This window comes from Prionailurus bengalensis, chromosome B4, assembly GCF_016509475.1.
Source record: "Prionailurus bengalensis isolate Pbe53 chromosome B4, Fcat_Pben_1.1_paternal_pri, whole genome shotgun sequence".
Taxonomy (NCBI): domain Eukaryota; kingdom Metazoa; phylum Chordata; class Mammalia; order Carnivora; family Felidae; genus Prionailurus; species Prionailurus bengalensis.
Window position 1 is genome coordinate 13796605 of NC_057358.1, and position 21038 is coordinate 13817642.

At 42.5% G+C, this 21038-nt stretch overlaps 1 protein-coding gene across 6 annotated transcripts in view; it reads right to left on the minus strand.

Annotated features, from left to right (window-relative positions):
• Positions 1–21038, minus strand: part of DCLRE1C (DNA cross-link repair 1C) — a 48980-nt gene that overhangs the window by 16450 nt on the left and 11492 nt on the right. The window contains exons 4-12 of one of the 6 annotated variants that reach the window (XM_043563539.1): positions 17490–17496; positions 13375–13434; positions 10531–10586; positions 9878–9979; positions 9408–9480; positions 9086–9226; positions 5345–5446; positions 2326–2462; positions 1747–1801 (exon numbers count right to left, since the gene is read on the minus strand). In XM_043563539.1, coding sequence (XP_043419474.1) covers positions 1747–1801; positions 2326–2462; positions 5345–5446; positions 9086–9226; positions 9408–9480; positions 9878–9979; positions 10531–10586; positions 13375–13434; positions 17490–17496 — 733 coding nt within the window. Of the gene's footprint in view, positions 1–1746; positions 1802–2325; positions 2463–5344; positions 5447–9085; positions 9227–9407; positions 9481–9877; positions 9980–10530; positions 10587–13374; positions 13435–17411; positions 17497–21038 lie in introns of those variants that run through there. The other 5 variants (XM_043563538.1, XM_043563537.1, XM_043563542.1 and 2 more) reach the window with 5 other exon arrangements.

The following is a 21038-nucleotide window of genomic DNA, read 5'->3' on the forward strand; positions in this document are numbered from 1 at the left end:
CACCCTCCGCTGTGTGTGATCACTGGTGCTGACCCAGGGGAGTGGGGAGGGGCAAGGGCGTTCAGCCACTTCGTGTCTGCTTACACACCAGGGAAATATCTCCTTATTGGAACGTAATTGCATCAAATCCCAGGAAAGCTTATGCTTCCCAACTTGGGTGCTAACTACACCGAAGGAGTGAAAGGGGCCAGATGTAGCCCTGAGTGAGAAGTTAGGCCTACACTCTTCACCAACGAGACACCTGCCCCGTGGCTGAGACAGCAAGGATACCAGCCACTGAAGGATGGACAGGAAGGGACCCCGATGCTGAGCCCGATGCCAACCAAAGACAGATCCCCAGGAGGGGACTCTGACAACAACATGAGATTTCAGGATAAAATGGGGGAAGAACACATTAACTAAAATCTATCATCACAGTGAATTCCTTCCAAGCTGCTCTTGGATAACCTATTTGCACCTGAAAGGTAAGGTCAGATATTTCATAGACGCCCCTGTGATGTTTTGATAATATGCTAGTCATTTACAGTACTATGGCTGACTTGATAAGAATGCCACTACCTGGAGCTCTGGAAGAATCCACCTGTTCAAATCATTAACACATCCACGGCTCACTGCTGCAGTGCTGTAACCACATATCCCAAATACAAAAGTAATAGTTACCAGGGAAATCAATTTTTTTTTTAATTTCTTTTTTACATTTATTTATTTTTTGAGAGACAGAGAGAGACAGAGCACAAGTTGGGGAGGGGCAGAGAGAGAAGGAGACACAGAATCCGAAGCAGGCTCCAGGCTCCGAGCTGTCAGCCCAGAGCCTGACACGGGGCTCGAACCCACAAACCGTGAAATCATGACTCGAGCCAAACTCGGAGCTTAACCAACTGAGCCACCGAGGAGCCCCCAGGGAAATCAATTTTTAAGTGCTGCAATGGTCAAACTAAAATTATGTGTGACTTAAAGTGTCATTCAAAGTCTGCTTTTATATACCTTTTTTTTCCTGACACATACACAAAATTACTAAAACTCAGCACTTAGAAGATGCTAGCATTTACTTTGGAAGTGCGTGAGGAGTTTGCAAATAAATCACACGTATCAACTTCTACTGTAGTAGGTCAATTTCCTATATAAAGAGGATCCTAACAAAACCATTTAATAGGCCTTCTTCAACTGAGTCATTCTAATACAGTATACATCCTTCTTAAGGACGAGGTTTTTATCTCAGTCACTTTGATTCTTCCCCAATTGCTGAATGTTCAGGACTATTTTTTAAATAGCTTTCCAGTGCAAATTTTAGAAGAGACCAAAACTCTGGACAGCACCTTAAGGCCACCCATGATGGTTTTATCTATAGTGCTCCTTCGGATAAGCTTTATAGATCCTCTTAAAAAAATAACGATAAAATTTTAAAATTAAAAAGGATTTATGATCCTCTCATGACGACTGAAAACAACAATTGAAGTGGGGAAGTTAAAATACATGCAGGAAGCAAGACAGGAAGAAAACCTTAATCATACGAATTCTTCTGTGTTTAGGCTGAAAACAGGTGCTAATAGCAATTTCCTTTGTGCTTGGTAAACACAGCTCATCTACGGAGATATCTTCCCTAAATTTCCTTCAGAAAAGCCACAACAAATCTTAAGCAACAGAAAAAGATCCCTCTGGCAGCCAAGGGGTTAGACTGCTGCCATCCAACATGAATGCCACCGAAGTAGTTGGCAATGGGGTTCTGAAGATGTGGGATCCTCTTACCTCACTGTAGGAAGAGTGAAAAGAAAAACAAGCTCTGTATGAACTCTCTCCAGTCCTAAAAGGAAAGGAAAACACAAAATTTAGAGGTCTTTTATCAAAACTAAGCTACGTTTTAAATTTCATGCCTTCCCATCTTCCGCTATTCCGGTATGAAATCACCCTATAATCAAGGGTTTCTCCCTGGGACAAGAGGGACCTCTTTCCAGAAACATAAAGATTTGTGGACATTGTGAATACCCAATATTAAGGAAGTGTTGCTACAATATGCTGATCATTATGCCCCTCAGCTCCACCAAGGGCTTCTAGTTCCCCACAATGTCAGCTCACTCCCAAGTGAGGCCAAACAAGATGCCTTCACTCTCGAGCTACCCACTGGAGCAGACCTCAGGAAATTTAGACAGGAGACAGGTTTTGGAAGCAGAACCTCTTTAGCGTTTAAATTTCAGAAGTTATTTTCCACAATTATAGTACATCCCCCTCTTTGGGTTAGGCTAGTTTTGCATTTAAACTAAAATAAAGCACATAATTTGCCTCAAAAGCAAGGTTTCTCTCAAAAGACCTATGACATTGCTTTCTTACCTCACAATTACATTTGTTTTTCTGGTCCTTTCTCCAAACCACATAGTGGATGGCTTAATGCTGATTGTGTGGAGTGGAATTGTATTTTTGGAAATATTTCCACAGGGTAATTTATTCCAATGAAAATATTCTTCTGCCTAAAAAGATTTCAAAAACCGAAAAACAGTTCCACGTTTTCAACAAATCTGTTTCTGGGCAGGGTCTCAAAAACAAATGCTGTGATAAGTTTACAGACATGAAATAAAAAAGCAGACATGAGGAGATAATCAGATAATTCCAAATTTAGAAACATTCTGCGGAACTGGCCTGGACTCTTCAAAAATGTCAATGTCCTGAAAGAAGAACAAAATGTGGGAGATTTGATCTACACTTGAGACTAATGAGGCCACAGTAACCACAACACACATTGTGACCTTCACCAGGGGTGCCCGGCTCCCCCTCCATACACTAAAAACAGGACACTACTATACAACTGGGGGAACTGTGAATACAGGCTACCGATCATCCAATTTTTTCAAAATACAGTTAGAGAATAAAGGGAAAAAAAAAAAGCTGAAAGACAATGGGACTATTTTCCCAAAGACATCACGTTTAGACAGGGGTCCTGCAAAACCATTAGCACTCAGTGCAGACCAAATGTCATCAAGGGCCCTTGGTGCGTGTGCTGAGGAGGAGGAGGAGGGCTGCAGGGGTGCACCAGGGCTCTGCGAGCCGTGAGCAGTACTCCTGAGCCGTGAGCAGTACTCCCGAGGCCGCATGACCTAAGAACGAAGCCGCTAGAAGGAGTGTTTCAAGGCAGGTAGCCATGCGGGAAGTGGCAGGAGTGACCGTTGCCAATTTAGCTACTTCATGGGATGCAAGAAAACTCAGAGCAAAGAGAAATATGCCAATTTACAGGGCTTGTAAGGACCAGAGGCTACAAGTCCAACAGAAAAGGGACAAATAAGGGGCATCTGGGTGGCTCAGTCAGTCAAGTGCCTGATTGCTGATTTCAGCTCAAGTCATGGTCTCATGGTTCGTGAGTCTGAGCCCCGCATCGGGCTCTGCTCTGACAATGTGGAGTCTCTCCTCTCAATCTCGCTCCCCTGTGCACTCTCAAAAAATAAATAAATAAACTTTAAAAAAAAAAAAGGGACAAAATAGTTGCTATTCTGTATGTACATGACTTTGATCCATCCGTAAATTCAATGAGTGTGTGTGTGTGTGTGTGTGTGTGTGTGTGCAGACACACAAACAAAAGAATGAAACTGATGACTCGAGTTATAATATGCAGCTTACCAATTATCAAAATAATCTCTTACCTTGTAGCTATCCTACAGTGGTCTGAAGTAGAATACTCCATGCTGTAGATAAGAATTCTTTCTTTTTTTTTTTTACATTATGCTTTACTTTAGGGCTGATCAAGTTTACGTTAGGTTTTCGGGTGACGGAGCCAATGTTACTACCACAATGAGTATTTAAGTATATAAATGCAGTGTTTACTAAAATAAAAATTATTCAGCATCTGAATGCTCAGATATTTGAATCTTAGGGGAAAATTATGATGATGCAAACCCCAGCTTCTGAAGATCATGATTTAATATTTGCGATGCTGAATGACTATATAAAATGAAATGAAACAAAATGTTGAGGGCAAATCTAAAATTTAATACCTGACATTTAATAATAGAAGGGCTTTTAATAAATGAAGGGAGTTCTAGGGTGGCATTCAAAAATAAATAACAAAAATGGGAATGCATGCTGGTGCAGCCACTCTGGAAAACAGTTTGGAGGTTCCTCAAAAAACTAAAAATAGAACTACCCTACAACCCAGCAATTGCACTAGTAGGCATTTATCCACGTGATACAGGTGTGCTGTTTCATAGGGACATATGCACCCCCTTGTTTATAGCAGCACTATCGACAATAGCCAAAGTATGGAAACTACGTGGAACTGGAGGGTATTATGCTAAGTGAAATTAGTCAGAGACAGATAAAAATCATGACTTCACTCCTATGAGGACTTTAAGAGACAAAACAGATGAGCATAAGGGAAGGGAAACAAAAATAATATCAAAACAGGGAGGGGGACAAAACAGAAGAGACTCATGAATATGGAGAACAAACTGAGGGTTACAGGAGGGATTGTGGGAGGGGGGATGGGCTAAATGGTTAAGGGGCGCTAAGGAATCTACTCCTGAAATCATTGTTGCACTATATGCTAATTTGGATGTAAATTTTAAAAAATAAAAAATTTAAAAAATAACAAAAATAAATAACAAATGAGTTGCAAAGACCTAAATGCTCATTTGAAATTGGACTAGTAAGAGATAAAACTATTTCAAAATCTGAAGCAAAGTTATATCTAGCTATTTATCTCAAATGAGTAGAAGAAAAGTAGTTTACAAATGTGCACATAGGTCATGAGTCTCAAACATATATCGTAATGGATTATAAATGTTTTCTTAAATCATAAGCACTAACATATTAATTTCATGATAAATACATTAGTCACTACATAACTCATTACAAATAAATATGTATCAAATGTATATGGATATATTTCATTAAGAACCCTGGGGGTCTGGGGGCGCCCAGGTGGCTTAGTTGGTTAAGCATCTGACTTCAGCTCAGGTCATGATCTCACAGTTTGTGAGTTCGAGCCCCGCATCAGGCTCTGTGCTGACAGCTCGGAGCCTGGAGCCTGCTTCAGATTCTGTGTCTCCCTCTCTGTCTGCCCCTCTCCTGCTCCCACTCTGTCTCTCTCTCTCTCTCTCAAAAATAAATAAACATTATTAAAAAAAAAAAAAAAAGAAGAACCCTGGGGGTCTGTGTCTATTTGCTAACGTGGTTCACGGCAAGGAGCACTGGAATGTCTCAGTGCACAGCCTCAGGCTAATGCTGTCGGATCTCTGCCTCAGTTTTCACATGTGTAAACTGAAGGGCCTAGAAAATGGGATTTCAGGGGTGCCTTCTGGACCTAAAATTCTGCTTTTCATGCATCACACCAACAATAAGAAACACAGTTTATACTCTGTACCTTCGGATGGCGACAGGCATGGATCTGAGTATTCCGGTCTGTTGTGAGGTGATGAAGAATGTCGGGCATGTTCCTAAACATGTCTAATTTGTCCACATGAACCTGAGGAAAATAACACAGATGAACATGTTGTTTGAGTTGTAGTTTCTATAAAGAAGTTGTTCAAGGCTAATTACGGCAAATTATCCACTTAGTGAACTCTCTCTTCTTTCTTGAAACCTAGTTTTTGGTTATTTCAGTGCACCCTGGCATCCTGTCAGGACGTCAACAAAGTACAAACATCATATTCGCACCAGTCAGCCTTAGCGCCTATTGGTGGTGGTAATAAAAAATTCTGGACGCCCAATTAGTGGACTTCATTGAATCACGCTGATGCAACTGACCCCAAACAACACAGGGGTCGGGGCGCCAGCCCCCACAGTCAAAAATCCACATACCTTTCTACTCCCCAAAAACTTAACTACTAACAGCTGATGTTGAGCAGAAGCCTTACCAGTAACATAAACTGTCCATTAGCACATATTTCGTATATGTATCACATACCATACTCTTACAATAAAGCAAGCTAGAGAAAAGAAAACGTTATTCAGAAAATTGTAAGAAAGAGAAAATACACTTAGAGTACCGTGCTGTATTTTTCTATCGAAGTATAGTTGACACACAACGTTACATTAGTTTCTGGCGTACAATGTAAGTGCTTAGACAACTCTGTGAGTCTATACATTATACTATGTTCACAAGTATAGCTACCATCTGTCACCATACATTACTGTTTGGGATACAATACTGTATTTACCAAAGAAAACCCACGCATCAATGGACCTGTGCAGTGCAAACTTGTGCTGTTCAAGGTCAACTCTACTGTCCTTCAATCCATCAAGAGTCATTCAAATAATATTTATTGTACGCCTACTATGTGTCAAGCTTAATTCTAAATATCAGGTATATAGCATGAACACAGCAGATGAAAACAAGAATCACTGACTTGTGAAGACACATCCCCTGCATGCCATGGTAAGTAAGGGCAGTTGGTGGGGGGAACACAGCTGGAGTGGGAAGCAGAGACCCAGAAGCCCCTTACCACACGCCCCTTTACTGGATTAACAGGGGAGGGGCAGATGCAGAAAAACAAAAAAAAACTTGAGCCACCTGTAGAATTTTAAGGTAGTCTTTATTGTTTTAAATTGTTAAACCAGTGTGTCTGTTTTTCGTGAAAGACTCTTCTACACGTGGGCCTGGGTGGCTCAGTCGGTTAAGCCGACTCTGGATTTCGGCTCAGGTCATAATCTCAGTTTACGAGTTCGAGCCATGCCTCAGGTTCTGAATGCCGAAAGCGCAGAACCTGCTTGGGATTCTCTCTCTCCCTCTCTTTTCTTCCCCCACACTCTCTCAAAATAAATAAACATTAAAAAAATTCTCTTCTTCAAAGTAAGTAACATGTACCTCAGTTGATATTAGGACTACAAAATGGCAAAAAAAGTACTCTCATTTTGAAGTCTGATTAACAACAGATTAGGATAATGTCAAATCACTGTGGGTAATTTATACCAAGACAAGTATAAAAAGAATCCAAGCACAATTGCTTACTTATCCTGTGGCCTATTCTGCTCCCTCCCTGTTTACTAATGACTAACAAGAAGTAACAAGAAATTTGCTTTTCTGGACTCTCTAAGTAGGAGACTAAAAGGGGTAAATTTTGAGATGTATAGACAGAGATACAGAAACTTTGATCCTCAACAAAAATAAAGGGGCCTGAAAAGTTGCCAGAGATCATCTCTGAAGCCTCCCTGTTGCCCCTTTTTAAATTCCTGGTATGAAACTGTTTCCTTCCCCTACAGAGGGATTAAAGAGCCTAAGAGAGGGCTCACTCCAGGTGACTCTGAGGTCACCAGGTCACCACCAGAGGCTGCTCTCCCCCCTCCCTGGCCACTCCTCAGCCTCCTGACCAGGAGCTTCCTGCCTTCTCTATTTCACATGCACGAAAATGTACGAGACAAATTAGGGACTGAGAAGCAGCTGCCATCTCTGTATTTGGCCAAGACAGGACACGAGGAGACATAAGGCAGATAATATAGATAAGTGCGTGCATATATATACAACCTGTTATCGCTGTGGTTTTAATTTAAAACGCCGGGAAGCCTGGGTGGCTCAGTCAGTTAAGGGTCAGACTTCAGCTCAGGTCATGATCTCACGGTTTGTGAGTTTGAGCCCTGTGTCGGGCTCAGTGCTGACATCTTGGAATCTGGAGCCTGCTTCGGATTCTGTGTTTCCCTCTCTCTGCCCCTCCCCCACCTCAAAAATAAACATTAATCTGAAAGGACACTTTAACACCAAAACAACAGGAAGGACAATCTCAGAATGAAAGCAAATCCTTCCCAAAATGGAGAATTGGCAACTTTACACCAATGTATTTGGACAGAAGGACCTAAGGAAGGACAAAATTAAGGAAAGAAGGACTAAGGGAGTCAAGACTTATAGAGGAAGTGAGGGAGGAATGTTTTAAATCTCAAATGCAGAAAAGCTAGATCTTTTTTATTTTACTGAATTACTCTGTGTACAATTAAGTTCCAGGCACAGGTTTGTCAGCTGGGGGATCCATGTTACGAGGCCCAAACCGAAGTGGAACTTCAGTGTCCAACTAGCCAGGGCGCCTGGGTGGCTCAGTCAGTTAAGCAAATGACTTCAGCTCAGGTCACGATCTCATGGTTTGTGAGTTCGAGCCCCGCATTGGGCTCTGAGCTGACAGTGTGGAGCCTGCTTGGGATCCTCTGTCCCCCTCTGCCCCCACCCCCAACCCCGCTTGTGCTCTCTCTTCTCTTTCAAAATAAATAAATTAAAAAAAAAAGTCCAACTAGCTCCAGCACTTTGTTTTACTCAGAGTCTTTCCCAAACCTCTATCTTCTCTGAGGGGACGAGAGCACCAGCCGCGTGCTTAGCAGCCACATTCCCACGCCGGGGTCTGTTGCTCGGTTCCAGAGCCCGGCACACAGAACCACGGGCAAGGGGACAGGCGAAAACTCCCCGCCAGCCTCATCTGACACGGATCCACCCACAGGACTCGGGGCTCTAGGACAGTGGTTTTCACATACCTTGACCGTGACCTCGAGTAAGAAATAGATTTCCCAGTACACACAACAGACATGCACGTAAATGCATGTGTCTGATTCCCTACATAAACTGTCACAAAACGATAATCACTCTGATTGCAAGCAATACACTCAGATAATTTCTAGTTCGAGATTCTTTTTTTTTTTTAATGTTTATTTATTTTTGAGAGAGAGAGAGAGACAGAGTGAGAGCGGGGGAGGGGCAGAAAAAGAGGGGGACAGAATTGGAAGCAGGCTCGAGGCTCTGAGCTGTCAGCACAGAGCCCGACGCGGAGCTCAAACCCACGAACTACGATCACGACCTAAGCCAAAGTTGGACACTTGAGCGACTGAGCCACCCAGTTGCTTCCCAAGTTATTTTCAATGCTCGTCACAATCACGAAATTTATTGTGTGACCCACAGTTTTGAAAAAAAATACTTCCTCTGTGGGCTCTTCTCTGCCACCAGCGCTGCCGTGGGCTCCTCCCCTGAGGAGGTGGACAAACAGAGGTGACATCCTACTTCACAGGGGCTTCCAACTTGTGCCACACACGCCCTGTGACGGGCTGCTTCCCTCTGCTACTGGGCTTGGTCTCTGGGGGAGGAGAGGAGAGGCTGGAAGGAACAACAGAAAAGAAAGAGCTGTCACCGTACCTGGATTCCAAATTCCTCGCTCAGATGGGTGAACAGATACTCATACCCGTAAGCTGCTTTGCAGTTCAGCCACACGACATGGTACGGACTCCGAGTGATCCAGCTGCGAACCAGCTCTAATATTCCGCTCAGACACTCCTCCTGGGCGGGATTTTAAAAGGCACTGGACACTTTTAAGAGCATCGTCACCCCTCCATTCCCAACAGTCACAGATATTAAGGCCAACGGGGACAATTATGATCTGACTTGTTATTCTACAAACTTCCTACTAAAAATAATGGCCACGGTCCAGTCACCACCCTACTTCTCCAAGGAGACTTACTCGACTAGGAATCTGGTAAAATTTCGGATCGCAGAAAGTAGTATCTAGGTATACACTTTGGATGTCTTTCACTCTGGAAAAACAGCAACAGCAACAATTCGTATTAACCATCCACTGTGAAATAAAATATACGTAAACTTTAAACTCTCAGTTATTTTATAGGGTGTCCCATTCCACTTGGAATTTTTCTGTTAAATCAACTGTGTTGGGAAATGATTGCCACACAATAAAATACACAGATTTTATACATAAGGTTCAATGAATGTTGACAAGTTCACATAAGTACTACCCCAATCAACACACAGAATGTTGCCATCATCCCACCCGAAGAAGAAAAACTTGCTTTACTGTGACACATAATAAACTGTGATTTCTAATGGAAACAAAGGCTTGCATTTGGGGGGTGGGGGGAGGAGGAATATGACTTTGCAGACGGTTCGGTCATTCAAGGATTACGTGAAGCCCAGTACCTGCCCCCAGAATGCAGGAGCTCCATTCTGGCAGCTTCCCCCTGTGCCAATCGGAAGTCTCCTGTGTACAAGACCGTTCCGTTATTGCCCTGAAATAAAAACCTGAGAAAGAAATACATCCTGGTGACTTCTAAGTCTCATACAGAATCCTAATAAAGCAAATAAACACTAAATCCATAGCAAATGTTTCCTGCCACACATAGCCACCTCCGATACAGGGTTAATGGGATGTCAGTAGCTCTAAACCACACCAGGCACTCAGCGGCCACCTTTCCCCTGGGGTAGGAAAAAAGCACATACTGGAGTACTACTGCAGTGGCAATAGAAATCCCCTGAAATATGTTAGCCCTCTCAACTACAGGAGATCTTTCCTGCACACAGAGAGAAAAATCCATGTGATAGGAAAATGCAAAGTCAACGGAGAAATGGCCATTGAAGACTTCCATTATAAGAAGCCACATTTCAAACTCGATCTTTGCTTCAGTCCCCCAAGTTCAATTTAGAAACGAAGACTAAAGAAATTGCCATCTACATTTTAAAGAAGTCAAGAAATCTCCCTGCACATACTATTTTCTGGACCCTAAAGATTCATTTACATAAATACCACACACATCTACGTAAAATAAAATGGTGAAGTAGATGAGCCCCCTTACATAACTGATCCTGGACAATGACCAGCTGGTAAGAGAGTCACAACAATCTCTTCCTTCTAAAAAGAAAATAAAGAAAAAATAATAATAACAGAAGTTAGTGTTAGGACCCAGCCTAAAAAAGCCCTCCTTAACAGAATATATTCAAGTAGTTCTCAAGAACGTGGTATGTCCTTTTTGATTTCCTCGTGCACCAAATCCTGGACACAAGGGGAATCGTTGCCCACAAAGTGACAGATAAACATACAGTGATTGGATGACCCAGCAATTCCACTCTCAAGTACACACACGAGAGAAATGAAAACTTACACCCACATGAAAACCCACGCACAAATGTTCACAGCAGTACTATCCATACTGGCCAAAGACTAGTAAGAGCCTGAATATTGATCAACCGATGAGTAAATAAACCAAATGTGGCCTATCCACACAGTGGAGTCTTATCTGACCACAAAAAGAGACGAAATACTGATACATACCACAACATGGGTCAACCCTGAAACCATCATGCAAAGTGAAAGGCATGAGTCACACGAGACCACAAGACCACACATTGTACGATTCCACTCATATGAAATGTTCAGATTAGGCAAATCCAACAGATGGAGAGTAGGGGTTGCCATGGGCTGGGAGAGGGAGAAATGGGGAATCACTGCTAATGGGGACAGGGATTCCTTTCTAAAATTGATTGGGGTGATGAATACACAACTCTGTGAATACACTGAAAGCCAGTGACAGGGGCGCCTGGGTGGCTCAGTCGGTTAGGGGACCGACTCTTGATTTTGGCTTCGATCATGATCTCATCGTTTGTGGGATCAAGCCCGGCATCCGGCTCTGTGTTGACAGTGTGGTGCCCGCTTGGGATTCTCTCTCTTCCTCCCTCTCTGCCCCTCCCCCACTCGCTCTCTATCTCTCTCAAAATAAATAAACTTAAAAAAAAAGTAATGAACTTCTATCTTCTTTTTAAAAAAGCCAGTGAGGGGCGCCTGGGTGGCTCAGTCAGTTAAGCGGCTGACTTCGGCTCAGGTCATGATCTCGCGGTCCGTGGGTTCGAGCCCCGCTGTCAGGCTCTGTGCTGACAGCTCGGAGCCTGGAGCCTGTTTCGGATTCTGTGTCTCCCTCTCTCTGACCCTCCCCCGTTCATGCTCTGTCTCTCTCTGTCTCAAAAATAAATATACGTTAAAAAAAAAAAAAAAGCCAGTGAATCGGATGGTATATGATATCTCAGTAAATTGTATGGTATATTACATCTCAATAAAGCTATTACTAAACTAAAAAAAAAAAAAAAGGAAATAGAAAACACCTGATGTAGCCTGGCCCCCGGTCACCACTGTCCAGTGTACTGTCCTATTTGGGCAGAGCTCTGGACACACCAGCTCGCTATCAGAAGTCTACCATCATTCGCTCTGGTGGCCCCTTTAAAGCACGGTCCTGTGCTGAGTGCTGGAGACACAATACGCAAAGCCACAGCGCACAAGAAGACCAGGGTGGGACGGCGAGACTCTGGTCAACAAGAGCTGCCTGCTGTCCCGTGCCCAGTTTTGAGAAAGCCTCTCACCCACAGGAGTGGCGAGGCAGTGAGGCAATTAGAGGAGTCTCGGAAAAGTGTCAGTCAACCGAGTTGTTAGGAACCTTCAGGCTTTCCTTCTTCCCTCCTTTCAGCCCGAGAAAGGAAACAAATCTTGGTGACTTCTAAGTCTCACAGAGTCGTCCCTCGGGCAACAATTCAATGAGTACTACTTTCCAGGCTCCATCTCCTCCAGAGAGGAAATGTGAAAAGTCAGCCCCTTCCTGGTGGCAGTCACACAACAGACACCCTATAGAGTTCCCCGTGTGAACAAAGCAGTTATACCCAGACCATGGAATGAATATTAATTGGAGTTGTCACAAAAGAGGAAAATACCTCCCAGCCCCAGGAATAATTTGAAGTAAAAAATAAATAAATAAAAGTGTGGTGTCTGGGTGGCCCAGTCAGTTAAGTGCTGACTCTTTTTTTTTTTTTTTTAATTGTTTTAATGTTTATTTATTTTTTGAGAGAGAGACAGAGAGCAAGTGGGGCAGGGTAGAAAGAGAGAGGCAGAGAGAGAATCCCAAGCAGGCTCCGCATTTTCAGCACAGAGCCCGATGCAGGGCTTGAACCCATGAATCTAGAGACCATGACCTGCGCTGAAACCAAGAGTCAAACGCTTAACCAACTGAGCCATGCAGGCGCCCCAAAGCGTTGACTCTTGATTTCAGCTCAGGTCATGATCTTGTAGTTTGTGGGACTGAGTACCGCGTTGGGCTTGGTGACAGAGTGGGTGCCTGCTTGGGATTCTGTCTCTCTCTCTGCCTCCCCCACATGCATGTCAATAAATAAATAAACAGTACATCCGCAGTACTGCTTATTATTAAAACAAGACATTCACAACACAAAAGTACCTGCTTCTAAATTTAAGGACAAAAAAATACATTAGATCCACCTGGACAGGGTCTCTTTCTTAAATAACAAAATGAGTCAAAAAAAAAAATCAAACTATACACAAATTTGCTACAAAAGCATTAAGCACTATTTTATATCCTGAATATTATGATCAACTTAATAAACGTGACCATGACATCATGTAGAAATATCAACAGCTGGAGTCTTCACCATTAGCAGGTACTACTAGAAAGGACCAAATCAGAAACAAGTCGTGTCCAAACCTTTGGATGGAGAAGATAAAAAGATCACAAATTTTTCCCCCTACAAACTCATTCAATTGCTGTAATTTTTATTTACAGTTAAATGAACATTCAAAATCACAGAAGATAATCATTTTAGCACTCAATAATAATTCTTTTTAATTGTATTTAATATATACTTACCTCGCCTGATGCTTCATCGACTAACGATATCTGGGTAGGAGTTTCAATTTCAATTGATATCTATTAAAATAAGAGATCACACAGACATTATACTAAGTATTTTCACAGTGTTTCACGGCTTTTTGACATCTCAAACACAAAAACAGGATGAAGAGAAGTTCCTAAGCCTCTCTGCATAACAATTTCTGATTTATTTCACTATGCGAAACGTTTTAACGGCTTGGAAACGACAGAGCTAAAGCACTGCCTTTCTCATGGCTCACAGGGCAACATGGATTAAATGCCTTATAAACTTAAATATCCTTTGACGCAGCAATTCTATTTCCATGAATTCAATTCTTCTCACTGTGCTGACAGCTCAGAGCCTGGAGCCTGTGTCTCTCCGTCTCCCTCTCTCTCTGCCTCTTCTCCACTCACTCTCTCTCTGTCTCTCAAAAATAAGTAAACATTGAAAATAAAAATTTTTAGAGAATTCAACTGTTCTCCCTGCACCTCCCCATCCCTAAACTCCTGTTCCCCACTCCCTATGATTGAGTCTTTGTAAAACACGTGGTCATGTGTTCTACATGCTTAGGTTTTGTGCTGCCGAACTCAGCCTGGGGCCAGCCCCAAGTCAGTCCATGAGGTATTGGCCTAATCCACAGAGCAGAGGGCTCCACGGTGCCCTTGCACAGTTTACTAGAACAGCAACTAGCATGAGAGGCATTCAGTAAGAAGCTGACAAATGAATTAACATAATTTTTCATAAAACTTACAGTGATGGAGATTTGGATGTTAAGAATATACTTGCATTCTGGAATAAACACGCTGCATCCACAATGCACTGTTGTCTACTACTGTTAGGTTCAGGTAGCTATTACCTTAGTTAGGATGCTCACATGGTCATGTATCAAATGGCCTTTCTCCCCCATGCACTATCATTATCAGTTTTGCCGGCTAGGTGAGCAGCTTCTCTATTATATCCTATAAAAACTCATCTAGTATGGGGACTGTCTGTCCTTTGAACATTTGGCAAAATGCACCTATAAAACCATCTGGACCTGGGGCTTTTTTGAAGAAGTGATCTTTGTAAGTTGTTTTAATTTCTTCGATGTTTATTCAAGTTCTCCACTTTTCTTGCCTCAATTTGGTATTTTCCTGCTTATCTAGATTTTTATCCACTTTGTCTAAACTATCATACTGTCATTAATTTTCAAAAACTGCATTACTGCTATTAATAGTTATTTTCCTTTTTATCATTCCATATTTGTATATGCATCTTCTTTTTTTAAATCAATCTTGGCGGAAATATCTCTCTATTCCTCTAAGGATGAGCGTTTACTTTTGTTAATCTTCCCTTTTATTTTCTGTGGCGTTTGTCAGTCTCTGTATCGCTAACTTGTCCTTTTATCTTTACTATTTCCTTCTTCCACATATCCCTACATTTGCTTTTCCTTCTATTGAGTTGAAGTCCTATTCCATTTAATTCTAGTCTTTGTTTTCTCGGAAATGTACTTAATGCTATCAATTTCCCTTCAAGCACTAATTCAGCAGTGTTCCACACACTTTGATGTGTCATGTTCTCGCTGTCCATCAGTTCAAAGTATTGGATGTTTTTCTTTACAATTTCCTCTTGAACCTAATGGTTGTTTATTGTATGCATTTAGTTCTCATGTGTGTGGGATGATTTCAGCTCTCCTTTTTATCTGTGACTCCCAGCATCACTGCATTGTGGTCAGAGCACAGATCGCTAGGACTTCTTACTTCTTTTGGGACACAGGATATGGTCAGTTGTTGTAAATGTTCCACGTACACCAAAGATCTTGTTTTCCCTTTGGGTGTAAAGCTATGGATTGCTATTAGTTCCCATTCATCATGTCCTTCGAATCTTGTGTCTTCCTGTCTCCTTCATCTCCAGTCTCTCGGAGCGGCGTGGGAAGTGCTCCAGCTACAACAGTGGGGCCGCCTGGTCTTCCCCAGATTGGGAGGCGGCCCTTGTACCACATCAACTCAGCTGAGTGGGAACTGTCCTAGAAGTCCCTTCCATGTGCGCCTCGAGCTTGGGGCTGGCCCCAAGAAACTTCCGCGTGAGATCTGGAAGGCCAAAGAGAAGCAGCAACCTTTCTTCGTGCTCTGAAGCTTCCAGAAGTTCTACTCAGCTCATGCACGCTGAGGATCTGACGGCTCAACCCGCAGACGCAGGGCAGAACCGCGGCAACCCCCGCCTTCGGCTGCATATCCTCGGCTTCTTGGGGGGCCCGGGTCAGGAGTGTGCAACTCGGCGGCAATAGGGGCGGCTACACCACAGGGCTGGGAGGAGTGGAAGACAGACGGGGGTTCCAGTTTGTCTTTGTAGGTTCCAGCGTCTCTCCGCTCTTCATTGCTTGCTCAGCTCCCCTTCCCCACAGCTGGCAGGGGTGAACCACAACAACCCCAGGCTTAATACTCAGGCCAAGGTTACAGCCTTGCTGTTGTGTCCCCCTGCAGAGTGGGGACGGGCCCCACCCTCGCTACCATCAGAGGTGGAGGCTGAAGATGCCACGCCTGCACCAAGAGTGTGTGAACACACTTTTTGGGGAGAGGAGGGCAGTGCCCCAGCTGGGAGGAAGTGGCTCTTGAGGCTGAGAGGGGATAGGAGTGAGTGGCCCTGCTTTTACTGGGGTTAGCGGGTGTGCCGGGGCTTGCGTGGTTTCAACTTCAGGTCAGCGCGGAGGGAGGGGCAGGCTTTCATCAGCCTGCGTGGGGCAGACGTGGAAAGAGGATGTGAGAGTTGAGAGCTGTCAACAGACAAACATCAAACAGACTTGCTGACATCTGTTCAGACTTCTCTGCGAGCTCCCACAATTATTTAAGACTTAATCCATACAGTGAACCCTGGCTGCACTCCCCCTCTATGGTACTCTCTCTCAGATCGAGCCCCGGGTGATCAGTTATGACTTTATCCACTTTGAGGCTATTTTGTCAATCGCATGTAAGCTCACGTCTTCCTGGTCCATTGTTCCTTGTGATAGCAAATAACATCCCCCTTGAAACTTAAGGTCTTTTTTTGCCTTCGATTCTATTTGGTATGATAGACAAATTGCCACCCTGGCATTTTTAGTTTCTAATTGTTTAGCACATCTTTTCTTTTCTTTTTTTCCATTTCAACCTGCATTTATCTTTTTGGTTTATCTAAGTCTCTTGTAGACTAACACTGATGGATCTTGCTTATTTTTGTTAAACCAAACTGAGAAAACTGTATTTTGAGCAAGAATTGAAGACATATTTACAGTAATTACTGTTATAACAGAACTTTTCCTGTCATCTTCACATTTTCCACATACCATTGTTTTGCCTCCCCCTTTACTATCGACCTTCCCTTGGACAGATCCAATTTACCCTGTCAGATTCAAAGTTGCCCGTCCTATTTTCACTCCAGTCATCGTCCCTTATGATAACCCACAAACTATGTTCATTTTTCCTAAACCATGCCATGACCTGCATAAAAGGATTTATCAATTGCGTCAGTAAACATTTTATACTTTGAAGTATTAAAATACAACTCAGCAAGGGGCACCTGGTTGGTTCAGTCGGTTAGGCGTCTGACTTCAACTCACATCATGATCTAATGTCTTGTGAGTTCCAGCCCTGCGTCAGGCTCTATGCTGACAGCTCAGAGCCTGGAACCTGCTTCGGACTCTGTGTCTCCTTCTCTCTCTGATCTTACCCCACTCGCACTCTGTCTCTCTCTCTCTCAAGAATAAATAAACATTAAAAAAAATTTTTTAATAAATAAATAAAATACAACTTAGCAAGAGTTAATGAGACTAAACCAATAAAACTAAGACCCCAGATCAAACCGTTCAGAGATAAGAAAAACAAATCTGCAACAATAAAATGTCGACCTCTTCTAAACTCATGAATTACTAAGACTAAACATCAATATTGTAATAAATGCGGATAAATGTAGTGTAGGAGGAACTGCACTGTGAATAATCCCAACATGTTGTTCAATCTACCTTGAAAAATATTTCCCACTTGAGAAAAGGAATTAGTGCCATTTGAAAAATGAAACTTACAATTCGTTTCTCCCAAAATCTGTACCTCGGGTTAGTTAACAACAACTCTTTAGTAACAGGTGAACAGTATAAACAAACCTTCAAGCTGAAAGGAAGAAATTTAGAAAAGCTGTTTCAGTACAATCCAAAAGGAACCATCTGGGTAACCAGAAAATACATTTCATCATATTATCAGTTATCTCCAATCATTCAGAAACTAAGCTGGCTTAAAAAGCATCAGAGCAGGGGCACCTGGGGGGTTTAGTTGGCTAAGCATCCAACTCTTGATTTCAGCTCAGGTCATGATCCCACAGTTCCAAGAGTTCAAGCCCCACAATGGATTCTGTGCTGACAGCACAGACCCTGCTTGGGATTCTGTCTCCCTCTCTCTTTGCCCCTCTGCTGCTTTCTCTCTCTCTCAAAAATAAACAAATAAACTTAAAAAAAAAAGCATCAGAGAAATTCCCAACATCCCACCAACTGTGACTATCTCAGTCCCATCACAGCTGCAAAAGGGGCACCTGGCCAACTCAGTGGGCACAGCATGTGACTCGATCTTAGGGTTATAAGTTAGAGACCCATGTCTGGTGCAGAGAATATTTAAAAATAAAAATCTTAGGGGCACTTGGTTGGCTCAGTCGGTTAAGCATCCGACTTCGGCTCAGGTCATGATCTCACGGTCTGTGGGTTTGAGTCCCACATCGGGCTCTGTGCTGACAGTTTGTTGTTTTGTTTTGTTTTTTCAATATACGAAGTTTATTGTCAAATTGGTTTCCATACAACACCCAGTGCTTATCCCAAAAAGTGCCCTCCTCAAGACCCATCACCCACCCCCCATCAACGCTCAGTTTGTTCTCAGTTTTTAAGAGTCTCTTATGCTTTGTCTCTCTCCCACTCTAACCTCTTTTTTTTTTTCCTTCCCCTCCCCCATGGGTTTCTGTTAAGTTTCTCAGGATCCACATAAGAGTGAAACCATATGGTATCTGTCTTTCTCTGTATGGCTTATTTCACTTAGCATAACGCTCTCCAGTTCTATCCACGTTGCTACAAAGGGCCATATTTCATTCTTTCTCATTGCCAGGTAGTACTCCATTGTGTATATAAACCACAATTTCTTTATCCATTCATCAGTTGATGGACATTTAGGCTCTTTCCATAATTTGGCTATTGTTGAGAGTGCTGCTATAAACATTGGGGTACAAGTGCCCCTATGCATCAGTACTCCTGTATCCCTTGGGTAAATTCCTAGCAGTGCTATTGCTGGGTCATAGGGTAGGTCTATTTTTAATTTTTTGAGGAACCTCCACACTGTTTTCCAGAGTGGCTGCACCAATTTGCATTCCCACCAACAGTGCAAGAGGGTTCCCGTTTCTCCACATCCTCGCCAGCTTCTATAGTCTCCCGATTTGTTCATTTTGGCCACTCTGACTGGCATGAGGTGATATCTGAGTGTGGTTTTGATTTGTATTTCCCTGATGAGGAGCGACGTTGAGCATCTTTTCATGTGCCTGTTGGCCATCCGGATGTCTTCTTTAGAGAAGTGTCTATTCATGTTTTCTGCCCATTTCTTCACCGGGTTATTTGTTTTTCGGGTGTGGAGTTTGGTGAGCTCTTTATAGATTTTGGATACTAGCCCTTTGTCCGATATGTGTGCTGACAGTTCTGAGCCTGCTTCAGATTCTGAGTCTTGCTCTCTCTCTGCCCCTCCCCCACTCATGCTCTGTCTCTCTTCCTCCCTCTCTCAAAAATAAACAAACATTAAAAACAATTTTTTTTAAATAACAAAATAAGGGGGACCTGGGTGGCTCAGTCTGTTAAGCATCCGACTTCAGCTTAGATCATGATCTCACAGTCTGTGAGTTCGAGCCTCATGTCGGGCTCTGTACTGACAGCTCAGAGCCTGGAGCCTGCTTTGGATTCTGCATCTCCCTCTCTCTCTGCTCTTCCCCCACTTACATGCTGTCTCTATCTCTAAAATAAACATTAATAAATAAATAGAATAAGAATAAAATAAAATAAAATAAAATAAAATAAAATAAAATAAAAAGCTTTAAAAGAAAAAGTGCACAGACTTCAAGCTGTATTACAAAGCTGTAATCATCAAGACAGTATGGTACTGGCACAAGAACAGGCACTCAGATCAATGGAACAGAATAGAGAACCCAAACATGGACCCACATACATATGGCCAACTAATCTTTGACAAAGCAGGAAAGAATATCCAGTGGAATAAAGACAGTCTCTTCAGCAAATGGTGCTGGGGAAACTGGACAGCGACTTGCAGAAGAATGAATCTGGACCACTTTCTTACACCATACACAAAAATACACTCAAAATTGGAAGAAAGACCTCAATGTAAGACAAGAAGCCATCAAAATCCTCAAGAAGAAAGCAGGCAAAAACCTCTTTGACCTTGGCCACAGCAACTTCTGACTCAACACATCTCTAGAGGCAAGGAAAACAAAAGTAAAAATGAACTATTGGGACCTCATCAAAATAAAAATCTTCTGCACAGCAAAGGAAACAATCAGCAAAACTAAAAGGCAACTGACAGAATTGGAGAAGATATTTGCAAATGGATTATCAGATAAAGGATTAGTATCCAAAATCTATAAAGAACTTATCAAACTCAACACCCCAAAAACAAATAATCCAGTGAAGAAATGGGCAAAAGACATGAATAGACATTTCTCCAAAGAAGACATCCAGATGGCCAACCGACGCATGAAAAAATGCTCCATAGCACTCATCATCAGGGAAATACAAATCAAAACCACAATGAGATACCACCTCACACCCGTCAGAACGGCTAACATTCACAACTCAGGCAACAACAGAGGTTGGCGAGGATGCGGAGAAAGAGGATCTCTTTTGCACTGCTGGTGGGAACACAAGCTGGTGCAGTCACTCTGGAAAACAGTATGGAGGTTCCTCAAAAAATTAAAAATAGAACTACCCTACAACCCAGCAATTGCACTACTAGGTATTTATCCAAGGGATACAGGGATGCTGTTTCGAAGGGGCACAAACACCCCCATGTTTACAGCAGCACTATCAACAATAGCCAAAGTATGGAAAGAGCCCAAATGTCCATCCAGGGATGAATGGATAAAGAAAATGTGGTATATATATACAATGGAGTATTACTCGGCAATCAAAAAGAATGAAATCTTGCCATTTGCAACTACATGGATGGAACTGGAGGGTATTATGCTAAGCGAAATTAGTCAGTCAGAGAAAGACAAATATCATATGACTTCACTCATATGAGGACTTTAAGACACAGAACAGATGAACACAAGCGAAAGGAAGCAAAAATAACATAAAAACAGGGAGGGGGACAAAACATAATAGACTCTTAAATATGGAGAACAAACAGGGTTACTGGAGGGGTTGTTGCAGGGGGGATGGGGTAAATGAGTAGGGGCATTAAGGAATCTACTCCTGAAATCATTGTTGCACTATATGCTAACTAACTTGGATGTAAGTTAAAAAAATAAAGTAAAAATAATAAAATAAAGTAAAATAAAATAAAATGAATGTGCATGGCCAAAGAATAAATCAAAAGACTATTCTTTTAAATTTTAATAAACATGAAACATTTTAATGAACACAAATTCATGAGAACTAAGATCCTTAACCCAGCAT